Source organism: Hetaerina americana, unplaced genomic scaffold (genome assembly GCF_022747635.1).
Source record: "Hetaerina americana unplaced genomic scaffold, ioHetAmer1.1.p SCAF_8, whole genome shotgun sequence".
In the NCBI taxonomy this organism is placed as follows: domain Eukaryota; kingdom Metazoa; phylum Arthropoda; class Insecta; order Odonata; family Calopterygidae; genus Hetaerina; species Hetaerina americana.
Window position 1 is genome coordinate 29,239,580 of NW_027287427.1, and position 17,153 is coordinate 29,256,732.

Genomic DNA, 17,153 nt, shown 5'->3' on the forward strand with positions numbered 1-17,153 from the left:
TGCTAAACATCCAGACTTCTTCTTGGTCAATATAAATCCATTATTTTACAGACCCAGAAATATTTTCCAAACCCCTTATACTATTTATGGGACCCTGGAGTGGTGGAAAATCTTCCATAATTAACTATTTAATGGACATTGAATTCACTGACACAGCACTTAGGACAGGTGAGTTTACAACAGAAATGTAATTGATATTTAAACTATTAAAATAGAATAGATAAAAATATTAAATGAAGAATAAATTCAGCTACGTTTGCCCAATGAAAATACTTTAATTGAATGGTAGTAGTTGTTGAACACGAATGATTTATGCAAACAAAATACTAAATATTTAATTCACCATAACTACCACTTATTCAATGATTTGATTTTCTGATAGCACACTACTTCAGTGTGCATAAAACCAAAGTTGTTCCCATATTTACTCTCTTTTATTAATCCTTATCCTTGTGTATCTCAATTTTTTTATCGAGTAATGCATTTTAAATGTAATCACTATTAATGAAGACTAGTAAAATAACAGAAAATTAATTTTTTAAACAATGATGAATTAACTACTGAATACTTATGCACTTCATGCTCAAAAAATCATTACAAATACCTGTTTGGTACAAAATAATCATGGCTCTTTTATATAAAAATAACTTTCACAATATTTTTATGCTGTTAACAGGGCTATTGAATGATGAAATACTATTGCATTTGATGTACTCATTAAGATATTTTTTACTACTGGTTCAAGAAAAATTCTGAATGAAGCCAACTTAGCTTAAATAAGCTTCAAATAAGCAGATGAATACATGAAAACTATAAAAAAATAAACTGGATATCAAAAACTAACACATCTTAAGATTTTCTGCAGAACAGATTTGTTAACTAAATTACAAACCCCTATTTCCTACGCAAACTTAGCGTTACTTCAGTGATTATATTATAAAACAATTTAACTACGAATTAATTGATTTTGATGGAACTGAAATAGTTGATATCTGACATAATGTCTTCATTTTCAACAATAACTTATCTATATAAAATGAATAATCGAATTACTTTCAAAATTTTAAATTCTAAAAAGTTCTTCCCTTCCCAGCCAAGACATACAACAATAGCAGTTGAGAAATTAATGCAATTAAGAAAAACTAAGAAATAGAAGAATCAACTTCTTTTATTGATATATTTTCAACAAACTAAAATATCATCAACCAAAAGTTTTTCATAAGTAAACCTTAAGATATAATTAACTCTATGCTTAAAGCAATGTATTTAGATTTGGGACAGCCACGAAAAGAAGTGAATTATCCAAGAATTTTACTCTAGGTGCTGAGCCATCACCTGCCTACTTTAACATCCTCATGTGGGGTGAGCAAGAGGAGATCCTAGATGGAACTCAACTTGCAGCTGACTGGACTTTCTCTGGCCTGCAGAAATTTGGGCAGGGGCTACTTGACAGGTTACGTGGCCTACGCATACCAAATAAGCTACTGGAAAAGGTACATAAAACTCCCTCCATCCAATCATATATCCTGTGCATGCTTGGACAGTGTAAGACAATTCAATCATAGCGACATTATACCAGACAAAGCTAAACTAAGACTTCTTTCCTTCTCTTGGAACATCTGGATAAACCCTTTTATTGTATCAATAAACAACATTCATGCGATAAGAAAGATGAAAGTAATAGCAAATCTAACCAATGTATCAGTAAAAAACTATAAAAATCCCAAACTTTAGGTTGATGCCTTCTTTGGAAAAGTTACAATTACACATAAATTATGCTCCAATGAGAAGTTCGAATTAAATTTGTGAAGTTAAAGTGAGAGCATCTGAAATTAATTTTAACTTCACATCATATGTGTAACTACCACGCTTTTAAAGGATAATATGATGAATATGCCAGTCGTCCCTTAAAGAGCAAAATCTTATGCAATAAAGCTAACTTACATAATGGCAAATATTGAAAGCTCTGAATGTTCAGATATCTGTGATGGTGATGGCAACTAGTTTTTGAATAGAATTGTAAATTATATCTCTGTAACTCCCATTTCAGGTTAACATTGTTGAAATCCCAGGAATCTTGGAAATAAGAAAGCAAGTGGAAAGGCACTTCCCATTTAATGATGCATGCCAGTGGTTCATTGATAGAGCAGATGTAATATTCCTTGTCTACGATCCAGCCAAATTAGATGTAGGACCAGAAACAGAGGCCATACTGGACCAACTTAAGGGCAGGGAATATCAGGTAAATGCCCTTCATTGTTAGAAGAGTAATAAAATCTGTACACAGTGTCAGTAAAATTAGCTCGAAAAATTTCATGATACAATTTCAAGAGTTACAAGGGGAAATTAGTCACTGATTCAATGCATATTTTCCTACTCTAATGGCAGGAAACTACTTCAATGAATACTGGCTCTATATAATGGTTATGTTTAAGCAAATATTATTTCCTTATGATGGTTATTTCATTTTCTTCAGAGTAATTCAGGATTTCCACCTCTTTAGAAGGAATGATATCAATTTGTCAAGCATTAACTCCACATATTTACTTTTGAGGTGAGAAATTAATGTGCTGATTTTTTATCAGTGAAAAAACAAGTCAAAATCTTAATTTATTTATGGGTACAACTAAGTGAAATTCTGTTCGTTTTAGTGTGATTAGGTGTTTTCAAGTTACTCCCAGCAATTTTTAATGCAAATTTATAACCTTGCACCACCCCCTCACACAACAAATAAACAATTACATAATTATACAAATTATGCCGTTAAGTGGATTTAAGGATCATAGGAAATAAGGTCATAACAATTTTAACCAAATCAACAAGTACTCTTAGTGACCCAACTGATGAATACAAAAAGGTCCCTTTTCATTAATGAATGAAAGACTTGAAACTAAAATATACGAGAAGAACTAAGGTGGTCCTATTCCCACAACACTTAGAATTTACATTGGGCCTCAGATTCAATACAAGGCATGTTTAGTTGTACAACAGAAAAATATTCACTCTTTTGTAACCCTGACTCTGGTTTCATATTTCACTTCAAATTTCATTCAATTGATGCAATGTCTAAAATTCATACCCAGTAACAAAACTAATGGCTTTTACCTCACGCCTAGTTTTTCTAAATATCTACCACATTTAAGAGGGAATTAATAATTTTTCTAAGCTGAATTAATTTCCAAATTTCAAGGCTTTCACAACAACCAGGATATAAACCTCAAGTTCCTAGTGGTAGTTATTTGGAGAGACGACCAAAAAAAGAAAAATTCTGTATGATTGCATACATATTTGACAGAGCATTTCAATAATATTTTACGTACATATGTTAACATAATCATATATTTATGCATTCTCTCCTTTAAAATAAAGGTTCGAATGATCCTGAACAAGGCTGACCAAGTGAAGCCAGAAGAGCTTATGCGAGTACAAGGCACTCTCATTTGGAACATCAGCCCGCTCATGTCAAGCAGTGAGCCACCTGTCATGTATTCCACAAGTCTTTGGTCTTTGCCCTATGAAGTAGGAGCACCTACAAGACTCCTTTATGCTCAGGAACTCGCATTCCTAAAAGACATCAGGACAGCCATTGACAAACGGGTAGAAAACAAGATAGCAAGTGCACGACGCTTTGCAGTAAGTATTTGATGCTAATTATTAGAGCAGATAATCATTAATACCAAGCTCACTGAGTCACCATTTCCATATCTTCCATTGAATAGTTTTGAAATTTAATATAATTTCATGAAAAGTTTCCCACCATACTAGCTTATATTCAATCATCTATTTTAATTTTACACAGTTTAACAACATACTGTTGTCATTGATGTATTAAAGATTTTACATTTTTTAAAATTAATTTTTTTGGATTAAGGCAGTAACAAAACTGTGAGAAGACAATAGTAACTACTGTCAGTAACTATAAATTGGTGTTCGATAAATGACGGCCATTTATGAATTGAAAAGCGATTGAGTATATTTTATATCAAATTGAAAGATAATTTAGCAATCAATGTGTTTAAAAGCAATGGAAATAACAATAAACCAAAAGTTCATTGATGTGAAATAGCTAAGTCTCTCAGCATTACTTGGAAAAAATTTGACATACATAGAAATATAATAGAAAACTATTATTGACAACCCTGAAAACATACTTTAAAAATCAATTAACTTAACTAAAATAAGGAATGGACAGTAAATGCATAGGAACTATTATTTTTATCTACTGGGATACTGTGGTGAGATGTAAAAATGATAAGATTAGCAGAAGAACGTCAATTTATAGGGTTTTCCCTGAAACCAAGTTATAATTAGATTACTGCCCAGGCTACCATATGAGTAACTGCCTGTTCAGATTTAATGGTAACATATTTAAGATAAAAACTGGTCCTATTATAAGCAATCACTCAAGTATACAGATTCATATTAGAGTTCTACGTGAAAATTTGCAATTAAAGAACTTCATCATAAATTGATAAAAATGTCACATATTTGGCTGGTTGGTTTGGTCAAATTTCTTTCATACACCACATTTCCCACCCTACAAAGGACCAGAAGGGGTTTTCAGTTCTGAGAGCTATATTCACAGACAAACGTAGAATGATATAAAATAATTCAAATATAAGTTAATGATATGAAAGTGACAGATTTAATTCTTTTCACAGGTAAGAGTGAGAAATCATGCCAAGATGGTAGACTGCTACTTGACCACATACTACAACCACAAGTCAATCTTTGGAAATAAGAAGAAAGTGAGCGATGACATAATTGAGCATCCACAAAACTACCATATTTACGAAGGTCTCAGCACATTAACAAATATCTCACGGTATGATTTGCCCGACCCAGAAGTCTATAGGGACTTCTTTAAGCTCAATGCCTTGTATGACTTCCAATTACTGTCATCAACATGCACTTATTTCAAAGGCTGCCCCATCAACAAATTAGACATTTCCATAGCTTATGACTTGCCAGAGCTCGTTGGGAAATATAAAAGGGCAGTTGACGCAGTCTTACAAGCAAAGGCAGCAAAGGAAAGTTGATTACTCACAACTTGAGAGCATCAGTAAAACTGTTCACTAATGAAGGAAGTGAAATCAGTCAAAGTGTACTTGTGTGAGCAAGTCTGGGATAACATCTAGGTATTAGGCATTGGCTTAGTTGTGAAAAAATGTGACCAATGACAACATCAACAGCATAATGAGTGCAATAATAAAATAACTCAAGTGTGAAAGAAAGTGTGATATATATGGGGATACTCCACTGCATGCAAATGCAGCAGGACATGAAAATGCAGTCTATAGCCTGACAAATGAGCCACCAAAACAAATGGGTATGATATCCATGGCAAAAACTTAGAAAAAAATGTACATTACCATCTTAATATCCATCAGTGAAAGACCTGAGATGTACATATGAATTTTTGTGTCCTTTTTGTGTTGTGTTCTATGATTTAAGATGAATATCATATTTGAAATGCCTCTCTAGATAAGAAATATTAGGTCTGTATGTAAGCATTTGCATGGTTAAAAAAATACACCAACCACTCACCTTCTTCCTACTACCATTTTGTGACACAAAATTTTTAATGCTTAGGGAAAAAAAGCAAAATTTTCCAAAGAACACTTTTCCATACAAACTGGGCAAATGAATAATTTTGTACTTGGAATGGCAATAAAACGTGAAACCTTAAGCATTATCCTCTTTGGTAAAAAGCTAACAAAGTCAATGTAATTAATACTTACATTAGGAGTAACATCTTTAAGCCATTCATCAGCTTGCTCATCAAAATCCAGCATGCATGCCTTCCTCAAATCCTTGGCTGCCTCAACCCACTGTCCCAGGAGCCTATTTTTTATGATAGCAAAAAAATCAACATGTAAAAATTAATTCAACTCTGTTGATGTAATAAAGAAAATTTTTAGAAATCAAAGGAAAACTATGAACAGCAACAATGAAACCAAAATTCATACAAAGGCTATCACTTAATAGGTAATGGGCCATATTTACCACTACACATAGCTGACTTAATTTCAAACATAAACACTTCCCCTTGACTTTGACTAGGGACCACAATAAAAAATAAATAGTTTATTATTTTATCTATAAAAAATTCTATTCATAAGGAGAATATAACTGAATATCTGATTGGGAAAATCCATGAATTGCTACATATATGTAAGTACAAAACAAAAGGGTGAATATTATTAAGTGGTTTGAATACATTATGAAATTCAGCACAGTACAACAATTAACAGAAAAACCAACGCATGAGTACTTCTTTCTCTTAGTATAACAAACTAGGAATAGAATTAGGAATATTCTGGTTATGACGAAATAATTTTTTTTCAACTAATTTCAATCAATTTGCAGTGATATTCCACTATGGGGCAAAGTCTGAGGATCAACTCAAAGTTAAGAAACATATTTTCCCATCGATAACGTGTGCATTATCAATACAAAAATGTTCAGATGATCAAAAAAATGAGGATGCACGTTGTGCAATTACAATGGAAAAAATTCAAACATTTATATACCTATGCACACAATTTTTAGGAGAGAGTTGCAAAAATACATTAGTCTGGAAGCATGCCTTTCTGATTGCATTCCATTTTATACAGATCTGCCACTGTAACAGTTTTTTCATCTCACATATACACGAGAAAAAGAAGAAAAGTATAACTTCTAAATGTACGTCAAAGTTGACACCCATATTACAGAACTTGAAACACAAGAACAAACTCATATTTTACAACTATGCTAAATCTCAATCTTAATAATATGCTGCAGGAAGTGCTTAATTACTGAATTAATGCCAATCATTATGAATAGAAGGCATTCTAGAGAATAAACAAATGGAGAGAGAGTTTTTGACAAGTTTTCCACTAGCAGGTATCAATCTAAGTGAATTATTCATCCAGAACAATCATTCACAACAAACCATGTGTTATTCACAGTGGCAAAAGTAACAGATCTTCGCATAATGAATCAGATTCTGAATTTGGATACATATACTGTTGTGTACCAGCAGAGAAATCATCTGCAGAACCAGAACATATAACATGGGCATGAACTGAATCTGATGTTTATAGAATTAAATTTGGCTTCCGTTCATGTACATTTAACTTTGTTTTAGTGCACTGTTATGAATCCGATATCAAGACAAATTTCTCGAGGATAAGTTAAATTAAACTAAATGTAGAGGAAATGACTTGGGCATGGAAAAGAGGAAAATTGAACTAGAGAACGGTGAAATTTGAAGGATAGGCACACAAGGGCGAGAGGAATGGAAATTTCAGATGAGAGTGATACAGGGGGGTGAAGAAGGAACCATGAAATAAATGAAAACCTATTGAATCTGGGATTGAATTCATCAACAAATTCATTATACTGTTTGTTCTTGTTGAAAATTTGCCCTTTCCAGTAGCCATTTTGTAATCCACCTCAACCTGAAGTAGGAAATCAGAATCAGAAGTATAGAACTGAGAATCATTTAAAAATTTGGTCCAAATACCCAAATAAAAAACTATGGATATCAATTAGCTCTCAAGCTCACGTTTTCTTTGTTCATTCAGTTCTGTGCTCATATTACATCTATTTTCTTTATTCAGTTTTTCTTTGCTCATTGATATTTATATGTTTGACACTCAAAGGTAGAAGGAAGTCACTGAGAAATGATTACCTTTCCATGGGTTTTCAGCATGAAAGCTAATAACTTTGGAACCAGACCAGCCTGAAAGATATGATTCTTTCCAAGCATACCTGCGGGAAAAATTTCTCTTGGGTTGCCCACTGGGTTAGACTATCACCACCAACTCAGTCACTGAAATGTCAGCTATTATGGAGATCCAGACAATGGTTTAAGGCTCAAAAGGAATTTATTTAGCAGACTAACCGGGACCCTTCGGTAGAGGGGTGGAGTCTACAGAATTAACTTTCCCAATGACTAACACATGTTGGAACAATAATATTTCACTAAGGCATCCCAATTAAAAACAAATAAATTAATTAAATCCCTTACACTAATCTATGTGAAATTGTACCAAATGTCTGCTTTAATTTTCTAATATGATGAAACATGAATTAAAACACTATAGGTCCATCATTTTCACTCAACTGCAGTGGTGTTCTCTTGCTATACTCATATACTCACTAAGTTATTACTATCACATATAATTATTTTAAAATGACACATACATATATAACAATACAATGCCAAACAGGCAACAACTTTTTAATACATTGTTTTTAACCAACAAAGAGATCATATCATGTTGGATAATTTAAAATTCCAGAGTAAAATTACTTCAATCTATGGACAAAGATCACTTGAGACTTAAGAAATGAAGTTAAGAATCGGGACTACATTTTACAATGTCACTTTACTTAGACCATGGGAAAGTTTAGAGAATTTCAGCCCTGACACCAAGTCATTAAAAATAGGAATATTTCCAAAATAATTTTCAATTAGCACATTTAAAGGCTTATACTACTTACAAAATAATGACTAAAAAAATCACTCCTCAGCCTAATATATGAAGGTGAGGCCTTTCACAGATTAATAACCCTTAATGCTTACAATTATACATTGCATTTGCTAGGAAATTCAGGGCTAAAATTTCTGTAAACAAAGTGCACAGCCAATACCATTTTCCCCCCTGAAATTAAGTTTTTTTTAAAAATGGGTTCTTATTATCCAAAAATCTTTAACCAAATAAGCCCAACTAAAACGGGTGGGCATCTTCAATGCCTGTGCATATTAAATGCAGTCTAATATGGGTAATGGTGTTTAAAGGTGCAGTGCCAGCATTTTTGAATTTTTCAATTGAGAGATATTATTCTATTTACGGACCCTTTACTACACACAGAAGAACTTGGTAGCCCAGCGGGTAGAGTGATGGGCTGACCTGAGCACCTATGTTCAATTCCAGTATATATCTCTGAGCACCCTCAGCTTCACCCAAGATTTGAAATTTTTTGAGCACCATAACTTTCTGAGAAGCCACAGTTGGCGCAGGGAAATAAATTGGCCCCCCTACCATGATGTGTGAATTTCACATGCCGTTGGACTTAGCATTAGGTGTGCTCTCTACTTACCTATCAAATCAACCTTCAGGGTGATTACATAGTGATTATTTTGGTTTTTACTAACTGAAACCATTATTGAGGGACTTCAAACTGTTATAAAAACATACTCTAGTTAAAATAGGAATAAAAGTAAAAATAAAATGACTGAAGTGATGATTCTTAGAATAAGTTTAGATATCAAAAGTTAGCAGTCAAATAAACTGACAGGTAGAAGGTAACCTTAGGGGCCACAGATACTGAAAAATTCACAAATGAACAGTATTTTGGGACATGGTAATAGAAATTATTGCGGAAAGTACCAAAATGAGAGATACCTCTTCAGTTAATAGAATGTGAAAATTCGCTAGTGAGTTTAGAGCAAAAACAGACAATCCACACATTTAAATGCCTACTATATTAACTAATCTTATGATGAAGCTACACCACACAGGAAAAATAATAGTAAGACATAAATTAGGAAAACAAAAGACGAAGAGGGGAGGGGTTACTAGAGTTATGTAAATTAATTAGTGACAAATTACACATAACACCATAAGATCCATCCATTAAAGATTATGCCATGAAAAATTTACAGGATTTAGAGGAATAAGAAAAAGTATTTAATAGGAAACATCAATATGAATTTGAAGTCTAGAGCAAATTATCCTACTCAACAACTAATATGTGCATCAAGAACATACTATAAGAGTAATAAAGAGTGATGACATCCTTGTATTTTCTTTACTAAAATAAAATGAAATTTTTGACGAGAAGTCAAAAGAAACGCTTAAGTTTAACCCTAATGACAAGTAAGCAGATAACTACTTGTTCTCATAATGATGAATAGTATGAGGTCTGTTTATAATTAATTTTAATTTAATTTCAGTAGCAGTATAACATGGAAAAAGGGCAGTAGTGAATTAAATAGACATAAGGATTGTTATTTCATCCACTAGTTAATAGATGCACTCACCTGTGTGCCCTTCCTCTGAATTTGTAGGCAGGAGCACTGTCAGGATTTATCTCAATCGCTCTGGTGCAATCCCTTATGCAAGCATTTGCCTTTTTCAGTCTAATATAGCACTGGCCTCTCTTTGCATACAATATGGCTGAGGCTAAAATATGCATGAAATCCCATTACATTTTACTCAAATATCAGAATTAATCACAAAAACACAATGAATTGTCATCGAACCTGGATTCAGCATAATGGCTTCTGTGTAAAGTTTAACAGCTTCTTCAACATTACCCTCGGAAAACTGCGAGATTGCTTCCCTCTTTTTTTCATCAGATTTTGTCTGATCATCCTCTGACACCTCCTTCTCAAAATCACCACCCATAGGCTGAGGTTCATCAGTATCAGGTTCTGCACACAAAAGGGATGAAAGTAAGTGTACCATAAAGGAGCTTGAAAAAGAAATATAATACTCAGGCTAAGGGGCAACAAAAATTAAAGCAGTATCACAGAAAAAATTTTCTATGCGGAAGGTTTCTTCACAAAGTTTACTGTGGAACCTGGACTTGGGGTGACATTCCATCATAAGAATGGAAATATATTATTAAAGTTAAATTTTGCACTGTTTACTTGCAGAACAAGTGTTTCAATTTTGAATATCATCATCAAGGGTATAAATGCTAATACTATTTTTAAAGGTACTATTTTATTCAAGGATCCCTCCAAAATAAGACTCAAACTATTACACTTTAGGTGCAATTCTAGACATTACCAGTCTGCAGTACTGAACTGTACAATTCAGCATGGTAGAAGACTTAGGGTGGTCGGTTTGAATCTACCTATTAAAGATTGAACCAAATAATGCTGGAATAAAATATGAATAATCTGAAAATCAAATTTTTACAGCATTATAACGGTCAGCACTGGGAAAGTAGTAGCTGGACATTTGGGGAGAATATTCCTCAGCATCTAAAGGCTATTTCTGGATTAAATTCATCTCTGTAATGAACTTAATCATTACAGAGAGAAATAGAGAAATATCCAAGAAAAAGTTGAAAACCTTACACCTTTTAATTTTTTTGGTTTTAAAACCTAAGATGAAGAAGAAAAGAAATAATTAGTCAAATTTATATGATGTGTAGTTTTGTGCATCTAAGACACCTGGCAATCACAGAAAATAGGACGCATGAATACTCTATGAATAAATTATAATTCACATTTTAATGAATAAAAATTCTTCAGATCAACTGCAATGCACAAAGAAAAGAAGCGTATATACTAGGTATGTAAATGGTCATTATACAAAGAGACCAATTCAAATAGAATTGGACTTGAACTCTGCCAAAACTATGACCTATTTTTCAAAACAAAACAAAGAAATAATCCTCCACAGCCAACTTGTGCCACCAAACCCACTATGAAGTAAAAGTAATTTGAGCATGTGATCATCTCTTGACTAAATACAGCAGAAATCATGAAAGCCCTTAAAGGATTAGACCTAGTTTCCGATCATTACCCCACAAAACACTCCCTAAACACCATTCCATAAAAGAGAAAATTCAAACAAAGCTGAAAAATGCAAATATGATATATAAGACATGAAAACTGAAGAAATATTCATGAAAGTGTCAGCCAAATTAAATCCTAAAAATTGGCAACAACCCCAAAGCCAAAAGGACTTGAAAGCACTTTCATTTCCTTTCCTTGGACTTTGACATTATCAATTATGGCATTTATCATTCAAAATGATTTTATATGCCTGAAAATAGCATCAATATTTCCAAATGTATCCTTAAAAGCACCTGGACAACATACTGAACCCACCAAAAAAATCTCCACACACTTAAGTAACTTAAGGTATGCATAGCTAGAGTTTACATTGCTGTGCCACGATGAATTACTGTTTTATTCTACTTAATGTTCCTCCCATAAACGATAAACACAGAAATCAACCTAAAGGGCGGTAAATTTCACCCAGTGCTAGGCTAAAATTCACACGACAGCTTTTCCTTGGCCGGTTATGGTTTCCCAGGAAGACCTGTCACCTATAAACCTCACAGCTTGGATGGAGCTGCGAGTTCACAGAGTGATGGGTCCAGGAAGCAAAACTGGGTCCTCGAATCAGAAGTTCAATGCTCTACCCTTGGACTACCGCAACTATCATCCCTTCCACGGGAATAGATAGTTGATTTATGAATCATTTGTGCACCTCTAATATCACATTCTCAGCTTCATGATGAAAATGACAATTTATTTTCTTAAAAAAACTTTTCTTTTCAACATAATCACCTTTAATATTAATCTATTTCATCCAGCGGTGTTCCTGTACCTATCCTATCTACGTACTGTTCTTCTGCCAGTGCTGCTAATTACTCGTCAACAGCCACAATAACTCCTTGTTTGGATTTAAAATGTTGACCAGCATGAAAACTATTGAGTTTTCAGAAGAGGTAGACTACCAAAAGAGCCAAATCTGAGAAATAGGGTAAATGTTCCAGCACTTTATAGGACAAATCCCTCAATTTTCCCATCGCCAAGATATTTTTGGGGGCAAGTGCATTGTCCTGATAGGAAAAGCTTTTTCTCTGCAAGCTGGGGCTGCTTTCATGAATTTTTTCACCCAGATTCATTAGAAGGTTAGAATAGCACTTCCCAGTAATTCTTTTACCTTTTCCAAGATAGTCAATCAACTGAATTCCTTCCTAAACCCAAACAACCTGTATGTGACCATTCCTGCTGTCTTGGCCTTCTTTGGAGTTTAAGAATTGGCCTCTATGCACTGCATGCATTGTTGATCGTTTCTGGAGTGTAATGGCAAATCCAGATTATATCCACTGTCATATCAATGCAGAAAATCTCACTTATTTTTCATAGAGCACGCCAAACACTGTTTTGAAAGTGTCATCCAAATGTGTTTTTGATCCAAAATGAGCAGGTGCAGCACCCATCTTGCTCAGAGCTTTGCCGTGTGCAATTCCTCATGCAAAATGTAACCAATACATTTTTTTGATACTCCTTCAGTGTAAGAACTTTAACACACCTTCATATGCTGATTTTCCAACATCAGCACTTTTCAGATGCCCTTTATGTGGATCAACTTGGAAGTTTAAACTTAGTCGGCCATTTCTTCACAATGGAAATTGAAGGAGAAGAATCCCCATAGACATCCACAGACAATTCTCGCATTAATTTTGGTCAACATTAACCCTTATATTGAGAATGCTATCACTGCACGATACTAGATTGTTTCCATTTCTAACAATACATACTCGCACACGCACTGCAACTGATTCAAACGACTGCATAGAGTGAACATCTAGGTGGAATGACTTGCTATTTCACAAAGTGTCTACGCTCAGTTGTGTTAAAATGAGAGAGAAAAAAAGGTGAGTACTGATGACACCTATTTGCGAGGCCAAGAACTTCAGGCCACCCTCACCATGACTAAAAACCAAGACAATTTCCAATTTAATCCCACTCAATGAAACCCAGATTCAAAACCACTGAGCATAAATATTAATCAACGAACTGAAAATTAGAAAAGCATAAGCGGAGGACGATAAAAACGGCCGTAGGAAAATGTAGGAGATAGTCTGAACATAGAACTTAAAGAAATTTTATAGATGAAACCTGGCACACCAAAAACAAAAATTGTAATATAAAAATTACACACCCACAACATTAAAATGGAAACTAGACAGACTGAACTATTGTGGAAGTTTGCTACTTTCAGTCACGAAATTCTCCCAAAAGCTCTTCTTCCCCACCATGCCAAACCAAAATTGGATTCTTAAATTGGTGAATATCAAAGTAGATTTACGATATGACAATCTTGTACAGAACTGAGTATTAACTTGAAAATTCAATGAAGTATTTTTGCAGGACATTAACCTTAAGTTATATCATCACACTAGTCAATTGTAAAATAACGCTAAGTCAAAACAATCAATTTTTGAAATACTTGTACATATTGGAAGAGATCAATGGGCAAGAAATATACAGGACACACAAACACATAATTAAAAATAAAATTAAGAGAACTGATCAAAGAATTTAAAATAGATTTGAGAGTAGGACAAGGGCATGGACTATACCCATTAATTTTTTAGCCCACCCGAAAAAATTGTGCGAGAATGGAAAAAACCGATACAATAATACACTGATAAGAAAAAAATTTCAAAGCGGTAGAACTAAACTGTTGAGCCTTTGCAGATGATAGAGCATCAATTGACTAAGACATAGAAGTAAAAACATTCAGCAAAACCCATACATCAAATTTTATCTGAAGAAACAAAACTCGCAAAATACATTAAAACAGCACCATATGAACTCAAAATTGGCGACAATAAAATCTTTAGGCATTGTGAATTTAGATACCTAGGTGAATGGATCACACAAAATTGCATTGAAAAGAAATTAATACAATCAAGATATCAGGAAATGGAAACTGCTTTTCTGTTAGCTAAAAGCATTTAAAACTAAAAAATACTTCCCCTGAAATTGCAAACTACAATACAGGGTAATCAACTCAGATACACTATAAACATAAGAGAAAATTTCCAATAAAAAACACTAAAAGAGCTATCAGAAGTAATGGAATGTAATAACATGCAAAATAGTCTAGGGCTTAAAACCAACAGTGAAGTATGTGACCCAAAGCTGAATGGTTAACTTTACCAACAAATCCCTAAAACCACAGATAAAATGTATATGAGAACAATTAAATTTAAGGGGCATGCCGAAAAAATGGGCCCAAGAAGATTAGCACATACTGAAATATTATACAGCATGGAAGAGGAGGGGAACAGTGGAGGAAGAGAAGAGCCAACTTTGACAATATAAAAAAAGTATACAAAAGCTGGAGTTCATTTAAAAAAATTATTATCATGCAGGGTTCAAGCGTAGAATAGTTGTGGCTGGCCATTATATATGTTAATTATCCATACTGCGACATAATAAAATTTTAGAACTTTAATGCTAAAAATATTGAATTGCCCACTCCCTACAGTACACAATAGTTGAAAAGTGCTACAATTTAGGAAAACGTGAATTATGGATGCGTTTAACAACTAACTCAACCAAAAAAGTAATAAATGATCAAGATACCTTATATATTACGGTACACATATATTGAGATAATGAACCATGATAGTTGACATTCAAAATGACACTAACATCTGGCAAGGAAATGAGGTCATTGGTAACATTTGAAATACCACTACGTTGTATTAAACCGTTAGAATATTAAAATATTTTATAAGGATTCCAGAAATATTCTAATGACTATGATACATACAATAAATTAATGATAACGTCATGTGCACCTGTTTATCGACTAAGCATTAACCTAAATTATAACTACTGCGTGCATTGCACCATTTCAATACCCTTGCTGGATACAACATTTGGAAACTCACAACAATGAGTAGAGGGGTTTTAAGAGCAGGCCATTGTTATGAAGCTTACCTATAACGCCTTCATTGTCTAATTCAACAACACTTTCTTCACTGTCGGACCCCTCCGAAAGAATTTTCTCTTCTGGTTCCGGATTTGTTCCTTCTTTTGGCTGCTCTTTAGGTTTCTCAGGCTTTGGTTCGGCCTTTTGTTCAGTCTTCGGCGGAATCTTCCCTCCGAAGAATTCGACGAATTCTTTAAAAAAGGCCAATTCTGAGTGGTGAAGTATCTGTGGCTGCGTTTTACACCAAGATGTAAAAGCTTTAAGCTGTATAAGTTGGTCCGGAGTAAAAGGTAAATCCGCCATGCCTACTACTGAAATGAAAAGCACCAGTGAACACACGAGTCAAAACTCTATAAGACCATATAATAAAGTCTTTTCTGTTTTTATAAGCAAAAAATGAATTAGCCTGAAAGATACAAATATTATTCTTTTGGCCCAAAGCTGAATATTTTCAAAGTAATTGTAGTGCATACCAATGATACGGGGAAATAATAAAACAATCACGAGGAGTTTCAACTAATCTGCTTAACAGTGGTAACACAGAGTACAGTTATCTTATCAATTCAGACACAATTTTATTAAAATACTAAATAAGCTTACTAATAGTGAAATGTTTACGGTACTAACGTTTATGAACCGCAAGACACACCTAAGAACCAAGAACTTTCTCGATTCGAATTTCCACTATCACATGTACCAGATTCACGCCGCAATTTGCATTGAAGAGCCATCCATCGGTCATTACGTGCAAAATAAAAACAAATGACTACCAATATATTCAAATTTGAAAATAGACAACCCAAATCCGCTATGAGGTATCGCGTGTTAGAGGTGGGCCGAACGATTCATTTGACTGACTCGGGACGATGCTAACAATAAATTCCTACCCCCATCGTACTACGGCGGAAGAGACCGTGCCAATAAAGTTAGATAAATTGAGTTTTAGAACACATAGATTAAAGATGTCATTTTTTCCACTGATGATAAGGGATCAGAGTGGCATCTTCCAACCGCGGTAGGGGCAAAAATATTCGGGAGAAAATTTGCCTGGCATTTATTCACCCCCTGCCATGCACCCGGACAGTGGCTTGCAGGGTGCTTAAAAAACAGTGAGATGTGCTCACGTAAATTTTTGCCTCAGTAGTTCTTCATGGGGGGCTTCAAAGTTTTGAGACAGACTGTTGCAGTATATTATTGCCTTTCCAAGAAATCAGGTCGAAAGCGGCGTCCTTCCCTATTAATGCTTGAAAGTTGTACTTGCAAGGCTTATCACTGTCGCTAAGCGGGCTTCCTTTGTTTCTGTTTACACGTACTGCAGGAATGACCCAATTTACTGACTCCAGTAAATTGGTTCGCCTCATCTCACTGACTCGTTCACTTGATTGATTCCTTTGAGTCACCAAGGATCACTGCGGGTTACATACCAAACGAAAAGTACCGATTAATATTGAATAAGCCAGACAGCGAATAGATGAAGTAGGGATGACAGAGGCCGTTTGACCTAATATCGGACCTTTGAATTATCTTTTTCCGGCGACAGAAAATTGTGACGGTTCCATTGGCCTCGATTCACTTGAGGAATAATTTTAATCATTTATTAGAAAGATGCCACGCCTCAATCCTTTTAAATGGAGAAGAGCTGCTGAATGTAAACCTCACACATCCTCTTTTAAAAGA

At 34.2% G+C, this 17,153-nt stretch overlaps 2 protein-coding genes across 4 annotated transcripts in view; one reads left to right on the plus strand and one right to left on the minus strand.

The window, feature by feature from the left end:
* The window catches only part of LOC139697996 (serine-rich adhesin for platelets), a 32,268-nt gene extending 26,579 nt beyond the window's left edge, over positions 1 to 5,689 (plus strand). The window contains exons 7-11 of the mRNA XM_071596849.1: positions 52 to 168; positions 1,321 to 1,493; positions 2,051 to 2,242; positions 3,370 to 3,633; positions 4,662 to 5,689. Of these exons, the coding sequence (XP_071452950.1) occupies positions 52 to 168; positions 1,321 to 1,493; positions 2,051 to 2,242; positions 3,370 to 3,633; positions 4,662 to 5,039 (1,124 nt within the window). The 3' untranslated portion in view covers positions 5,040 to 5,689. The remainder of the gene's footprint in view (positions 1 to 51; positions 169 to 1,320; positions 1,494 to 2,050; positions 2,243 to 3,369; positions 3,634 to 4,661) is intronic.
* LOC139697997 (putative protein FAM10A4) overlaps positions 1 to 16,214 on the minus strand; it is a 73,763-nt gene extending 57,549 nt beyond the window's left edge. The window contains exons 1-5 of one of the 3 annotated variants that reach the window (XM_071596850.1): positions 16,104 to 16,214; positions 15,485 to 15,787; positions 10,259 to 10,429; positions 10,037 to 10,178; positions 5,742 to 5,844 (exon numbers count right to left, since the gene is read on the minus strand). In XM_071596850.1, the coding sequence (XP_071452951.1) occupies positions 5,742 to 5,844; positions 10,037 to 10,178; positions 10,259 to 10,429; positions 15,485 to 15,779 (711 nt within the window). In that variant the 5' untranslated portion in view covers positions 15,780 to 15,787; positions 16,104 to 16,214. Of the gene's footprint in view, positions 1 to 5,741; positions 5,845 to 10,036; positions 10,179 to 10,258; positions 10,430 to 15,484; positions 15,788 to 16,076 lie in introns of all 3 variants that reach the window. The other 2 variants (XM_071596851.1, XM_071596852.1) reach the window with 2 other exon arrangements.
* Between the last annotated feature and the right edge of the window lie 939 nt (positions 16,215 to 17,153).